This window comes from Oratosquilla oratoria, chromosome 35, assembly GCF_046742065.1.
Source record: "Oratosquilla oratoria isolate Oo_2021 chromosome 35, ASM4674206v1, whole genome shotgun sequence".
Lineage (NCBI taxonomy): Eukaryota > Metazoa > Arthropoda > Malacostraca > Stomatopoda > Squillidae > Oratosquilla > Oratosquilla oratoria.
In genome coordinates, this window is record NC_134811.1 from 31,969,521 (window position 1) to 31,977,020 (window position 7,500).

The window sequence follows — 7,500 nt, forward strand, 5'->3', positions numbered from 1 at the left end:
AGAAAAAGAGAAGAAATCCTCCATCGAAGTACTCGTTTGTCAAAGATGTTGCTCTGTAAACTTCGCCGCTTGATTTACATACACACAAATTCCTCTGACAACGAAACAACAGGAAAAGAAATTCGTTATCGAAGTACTCACTTGTCGAGGATGTCGCTCTGAAGAGCTCGCAGCTTCTCGATGACGGGTTGTACTCCAAGCATGAGGAACTCATACCGGAGGTGGAGCCGGAACTCGAGGGAGTCCTCGCCGGGTCCCCATCGGATGATGGCGTTGATGAAGGACATGAGGGCGATCTTAAGGGCCAGTTCGTCGGCATAGTTCCCCCAGGAACGGTCTAAGTCTACTATGAGAGTCTGTAGGAGGAGAGCAAAAGGGGCGTAGTCACAGAAGCTCACGTATTTATATATAACATATAACATTTCACAAACCTCTCATTTTCTAAAATAAGCAAATTGTGACGTTTTGTCAATAGAGCGGTAAGATTTATTTTGCCCGCTTATTAGTTGTTTTAGTCTTTCTAAGGACGAGAAGATGAAAAACGAGAGATAAAGGATTGCTTGTCCATGATTTTGTAAATACTGAATATAGGCCGAGGGCCTCACCCCCTGCGAAGCAAAGACCGGCGCAGCCGGTGGCTCGTTCCTACAATAATAAAACCTAACTGAAGGAGACCTTTTGGTCGTTAACAAGGTACTCAAAAATAAATAAATAAATAGATCAATGAATTGTCCATAACGAGGTTGTACGAAGATCTTTTTTAATTAGATCAGATGTCAACAAACATTCAAATGACCAAACTGAAATAACGAATCTACAAACATGACATGTCACTTGGGATTTGATCCAACTGAATCTTAAAAGTTCAAACTAAACTAAACGTCTTCACCTCTGTGGGACATTCACTAGTCCCTCACAGTCCATTTTCCCGCTTTTTTCCAACGCCACACGATTCATTTCAGTTCAAGAGGAGCATCTAAATGAACTAAAAGGTTTTTGAAAGTACTCACACATTCGCCGCGGTTGGTATCTAAATCTAAGTACTTGACTACAACAACAAAAACAACAGTTCCAGCTTCCTAAGTCACGGGACTGCTCGAACAGACAGTCTAGGGTACAACAACAACTTCCTACGTCACCATCCAAACCAGTTGGTCAACTCTGAGAACTGCACTCCATTGCAGCGTCCGTGGCCTTACCTGGAATCTGGTTCTTTCGCCAGAGTACTTCTGGAAGTGCAACATCGCCTCGAGGACCTTCTTGTGTCCCCCTGGCAAGAGGCAGACGCCTCCTAGGATTTCCAGAACCATCGTCTTCGTCTTCAGGTTCTCCGTGTTTAGGCTCTGGGAGATCACATTCATGCAGGTTGGGTGAGCCAGGATGTGCTTTCTACCGTTCTGAAAAATAAATAAATAGATGAATAAATAGATAAATAAATACATGAATGAGTAAATATATAAATAGATAAACAAGTATGTATATGCATGTATATTATATATATATATATATATATACATATATATATATATATAGCCAATATATGTATATGTATGTATATGTATATGTATACATACATGAACATGTATACATATATCCAATCTAATTTGACCTCTATTGTAATGGGGTCATATTTTGTTTGTTGCAGTTAGCAGCCACACACTCATCGTGGTCTCTAAGATATTCGTCCGTTTCGTTATTATCAACCCGTGAACAGGGTTAGTCATTTTTATTCCTTGTCTCTGGCTGCTGCCAGGCAACTTTACTCAGACAAGGGATATCCTCCCCTTCACCCTCTCCCACCCCTCAAAAAATGAAAATAAAAACTCACCGAATTATTCATGAGGGCTTTGACGCAGGCGATGACGTGTGTGTGGATGTTCGAGTGGAAGGTAGAATCATCCATCTGGGAGAGGAAGTGGAGTAGGGCCGCTAGGCCTCCAGCCTCAATAAACTCATTGACGAAGGTGTTGCTCTGCGTGGCCAGCGCTGTCTTCAACCCCTCGATGTACTTCAGCCATGAGTGCTGCTGATACTCGTCAGCTGGAACTGTCAACTCTGAGTACTCGTTAAGCTTAGCGATGTAGGCCTCCGGACGTTCGATCTTCTGTTGATATGAAGGAAAAAAAAAAAGATGTTGTGAGCGTTTAAATAATTAGTCATTTTAAGACAAGATTATATAGCTTTATGGATAATAGGTAGTAAGGGACATGAAACTGTCTAATATAGACCTTATGGTTTCTTGCACTTTCTCTCATTCTTATATTCTTATGTTGAGGCTGCCTGTGGTCGTAGATGAGAGGTAGAAAATATTCAATGTGTTTATGAAAATTTGAGAGGAAAACAGGAGATATTGAGGTTGTTGCCAAACAGGAAAAGATTGGGGATAATGAGGTATTGTCGAGAATAGGAAAATACTGGGTATACGAGTATAAGGCGCTCCGTGCCAGACCGGCGAAAACGCCAGCACCACAAATTACGTGTTCTTTGAGTGACTCGTTTGGCCAAACTTTGGACAACAATAATTCAAAACATGGTTTTGGCGTCTTTGCCTATTTAGCATGGAGCTCCTCTAATAAAGGTTATTACTAATAATAGATATCATGGGAGTATTTTGGAGTAATTTATGGGGGAGGAGATCTTTTTGGGAGATAATGAATGGATTAGAAGTATCTCTGCTAAAACACCCGTGAAATCAGGCACTTCAGCTACCGTTCCATTAGTCAACGGAATGGTCAGATTCCAACGATTTATTTGGATTTTCTCCCATGGTTGGAGTGTAACCGTAGTTGTAAGCTACGGTTAGACTCCAGCCTTGACGAAATCCAACCGAATCGTTGGAATCCAACCATTCTGATAACTAGTGTAACCGTAACTTTACATGGACGAGCAGGTAAACAGGCAATTACTGGTGGTATAGTTTGAGTCATTTGAAGGTAACACGTTTATGTGGAAGACTGGCAGAACGCAACAGAGGGACGTACCCTGTTGGAGGACTGCATAGTGTGATAGTCATAGAGGAGCTGCAACTGCTTCTCCGGCGGGAAGTTGAGGATCCCGCTCTTCTGCGTCGCCGTCAGGTCGAGCTCGTCCTGCAGGAGGAAGGAATTGATATTACATTGGGGATAACCAGCGTTTCTGTCCTAACGGGCAATATGGATTTATTTTATTTATTTCATTTTATTTTATTTTATCTTATTATTTCATTGTATGTTATTCTATTTCATTTATTTCATTTCTTCATTCATTTGTTCATTTAATTATTTATTTATATTTAATTGATTCATTTATTTTTATTTCTATTATTATTATTATTATTATTATTATTATTTTTTTTTTTTTTTTTTTTTTTTTTTTTTTGAGGCCTTATATTTGAATCTTTGGGTCATACAACCAAGGTGCTGGTCCCAGGGGGCATCAGACCTCTGCACGCCACGAATGATTAATCAAATAAAACTAATCATTACTCCATTGTCTCTTTTAATTTTGTAAAACTCTGGTTTCTAGTAATTTGGTTTAATGTCGCGGACTCCCCATATCAGGAGGCTAGAACGGTGCCCCTTACAGAGGAATTCGTGGTGAGATTTAATTAACCATGTCCTTACTTCACTCGCCGGTGGCAGGGCTCGAACCACCATCACCTTGACATTCGCCGCAAGTAGCGACGCTCGGCCAGCGAGCCTCTAATTTATAGTCCTCATTATTATTTTTTGAGTAATTGATGTAATTATACGAGTACCATAATTTTCCTTTATTTCATTTTAGTTTCTGTAACTCATTATTAAGTATCTTGTTGACTAATTGAAGTAATTCTTTACATCATCTTCATAATATCTAAACCTTTTTAGTTTATGGGTCACTTTTGTCGGTTGGAATAAATTTTTCGGTATATGCTCAAAAAAAGTCCAGAGGTACTCCAATAAAGAGTTAAATTAATTTTACAACTAAGAAGGAAAATCATTTCGTGAATGAAAAAATAGCTACTATCTATTTATGTACCTTGAGGCTTCCTCCCCCATATAAGGGAGATAGCCAGTCAAGGCAAGCGCCCACTTCCACCCATTCCACTCCCATCCACCACCCGTTGTTCCCCCTACCATCTCGGCTCCTCGTGGATGAAAGGTTCATCCCTGTCTTCTGCCCACTGCCCGGGTCAGAGGCAATGCAGCAAGACACAGCACAGGACCGCTTTGTTCACACGGCGACCTTCCCTCCTCGTCCCCTCATGCATAAAAAATAATCAATAAATAATAATAAAAACGACTGGATCAGTGCTACTTGTTCACTCTATTCGAGCTCTTGATCCTGTTGGAGTAACTTACCAGGAGATCGGTGACTTTGGCCTGCAGTTCCTCGGGGGCCAACGAGTCGGCCATGGTCGGCGGCGGTGCCATTTGCACCATCTGGGGCTGCTCTGACACCACATGTTCGATCTGGGGCGGCTCGGAGCCCTTCTGCAGGAGAAAGAAGGCCGTGAGAGTCTTCGGGAGACGTATCATCAGAGAGCCTTCTTCAGTTGAATATTTGATGGGTTATTGGCACAGTAAACACCATGTGAGGCCTAACCTTTAAGCGTACGGTTTATTCACCAGAGCTTGATCAAGTATAAATATACAGATGCAAGCATACGGGGTAACCTAATAAGAGGTATTCAAAAAAGTCAGAGGTTTTAACAAGGATGATACAGGCAAGGTCATCATATTAAGACAGTAGGGCAGGACCTCGTAGTAATGGACTTATATTGGACAAATTTTGGTTTAAGAAGGAAATAGACAAGAACTGGTTTACCAATAGGAAGGATAACGAATGGAATAGATTTAGTAATCATGTAGTGAGGGCTGAAACAATTGGTTGTTTTAAGAGACGATTAGATAACTTTATGTATAGGAATGGCAGGTGGTAAGGGACATAGAGCTACCTAATGTAGGCATTACATTCTCTTCCAGTCTCCTCCATTCTTATGTTCTTGTGTTCACTTGAATTTTTAATGGATTATCGGCACAGTAAACACGATGTGAGGTCTGACCTTTAAGACTAAAGTTCGTTCACCTGAGTTTTTTCAAGTATAAGTATGCAGGGTACAAGTTCTGAGTATGTATGCCTTAGAGAGGTAAGAAGCAAGGGGCATATATGAGCACTCGTGTAAGAGATCGCTTTCAAGTCCTTGTCTTTAGTAGCGCCACAAAAGAAGATATCAAAACACGGCACCAATTACTTCAGTTTAAAAGAAAAATATATATATTCTATTTAAAAAGTAGTGTGTTTTTTGTTATTCTTTAACGTTAATTTCTGGGAAAAGTCACAAATGTTGGTTTGGATTTCTCTCCTGTGCGTGTTCTCGTATACTCTGAGTTTGCATTCCGTGTCAATGTACTTGGCAAAGCTCTGGCAAGCAAAAATCTGTACTGCCAACAAAGGCTTCGTCATAATGTTATGTTTCCTGTACCCAAACTGCCGGAAGTTGCCATTTCCAAACATATTCTCTTGATTACAATGGCGGAACATGACGACAATAAACCCTTTCGTTCATTATAAGGTCGGATGCAGTAAAAATTAATAAAGTGAAATGAAATAAGTACAATAAATAAACAAAAATATAAATAGATAAAAACAAACAAATGAATATAAACAGATGCGTAAACAGGAAATTGAGTAACTGATAGATATCACACCATATTACCTAAGTTATTTATCTAACGGCAGAGTAAGACTGAATTGTACCACATTCTTCGTGAATGGGACCACTTGACAAGACGAACAGCACAATGGCGCAAAATTGATACAAGTGTATCGGTTGTCAGGCGTGTATTGGCTCGTAAATTGCAGGAAGCAATGATTTAGAGACCGGATCGTTGACTTGTCTGAATTGTGTTTCTATGAATTACGAAATCGCATGATCATGATGGACTGTACCCTAGGTTTCTTGCAATAAAAAATTTTGAAAACAATTCTGATTTTTTTCATTCAATTATAGAAAGATAAATATATATACAGTAATACTTTTTTAAATATTCTGATTTTTATATATTTATTTTTACAATCGATTGCACAAAAGGAAATATATATATATGGATATAAATGTATATATGTATGTATACATGTATATACATATATATGTGTGTGAGTGTGTGCGTGTGTGTATAAATGTAATATATATATTATATTTATATATATATATATATATATATATATACATATGTATATGTGTGTGTGTGTGTGTGTGTGTGTGTGTGTGTGTGTGTGTGTGTGTGTGTGTGTGTGTGTGTGTGTGTGTGTGTGTGTGTGTGTGTGTGTGCGTGTGTGTGTGTGTGTGTGTGTGTTGCGTGGTGTGTGTGTGTGTGTTGCGTGGTGTGTGTGTGTGTGTGTGTGTGTGTGTGTGTGTGTGTGTGTGTGTGTGTGTGTGTGTGTGTGTGTGTGTGTGTGTGTGTGTGTGTGTGTGTGTGTGTGTGTGTGTGTGTGTGTGTGTGTGTGTGTGTGATTCACCATGGTTTCAACGTGGTCGCGGATCACGTGTTGGACTCGTGATCAACAGCTATTTCCCTCCCAGAAGAGAGCTCAGAGTTCATATATGACCGATCCATGGGTAATACTGTGATCTTACACGCACACACACACCCAACTCCCCGCCCACGAGAGTTAGAGTAACGACCCGCAGCGCAGCGGTACTGAAATTATTTCAGCCCTGGGCGGTATTCGAACCCGTACCCCCGTAGTGGCAGCCGGGAACTCTATATACAATACGTATGTATATACGTATGAAGTATGTATGTATGTATGCATGAATGTATGCATGTATGTTCATGCATGCATGCATAATGTATATATACATGTATATATTATATATATATAATATATATATACATATATATATACATATATATATACATATATACATACATATATACATATATATACATACATATATATATTACATATATATATATATATACATATATATATATACATATATATATACATACATATATATACATATATATACATATATATATATACACATACATATATATACATATATATATATATATATATACATATATAATATATATATATATATATATTTATATCTATATTTATATTTATATAAGGTCTTGAATCTACGATCTACAAGTTTAAGGAGAGCCTATCATGTATTTAATTTTTTGTATACTCTGGGTCAGTATAAAGCCTCGTTTACACTTGGTAAGTTGAGAGGCAAGTCAAATGTGCAAGTTACTTAATCAGAAGAGGAGAGCAAGCAAGTGCATATTCACACAGACCACTTATTCCTGACTTAACCTATGTGAACATGTACTTGCTCGCTTTCCTATACTGTGCAAGTAACTTGCAAACTTGACTTCCCTTTCAATTTGCCCCGTGTAAACGAGGCTTAAGGAGGACGGCATAAAGAGGGAGAGCAGAAATCTATAGTGATCAGCATTCTTTGAATGGAGATTAGCCCCCCAATTATAAAGGATCAATGCGAGCCTCTGGTCCGTAGGGGTG

General features: G+C 39.0%; 1 protein-coding gene across 2 annotated transcripts in view; it reads right to left on the bottom strand.

Moving 5' to 3' along the window:
* Positions 1–7,500, bottom strand: part of DAAM (disheveled-associated activator of morphogenesis-like protein) — a 195,322-nt gene that overhangs the window by 59,577 nt on the left and 128,245 nt on the right. For both annotated transcript variants that reach the window (XR_012965768.1, XM_076174181.1), the window contains exons 5-9: positions 4,320–4,451; positions 2,982–3,089; positions 1,829–2,104; positions 1,200–1,397; positions 142–356 (exon numbers count right to left, since the gene is read on the bottom strand). Coding sequence is in view for 1 of the 2 variants with exons in the window: in XM_076174181.1 (XP_076030296.1) it covers positions 142–356; positions 1,200–1,397; positions 1,829–2,104; positions 2,982–3,089; positions 4,320–4,451 (929 nt within the window). In the remaining variant the exon portion in view is untranslated. The remainder of the gene's footprint in view (positions 1–141; positions 357–1,199; positions 1,398–1,828; positions 2,105–2,981; positions 3,090–4,319; positions 4,452–7,500) is intronic.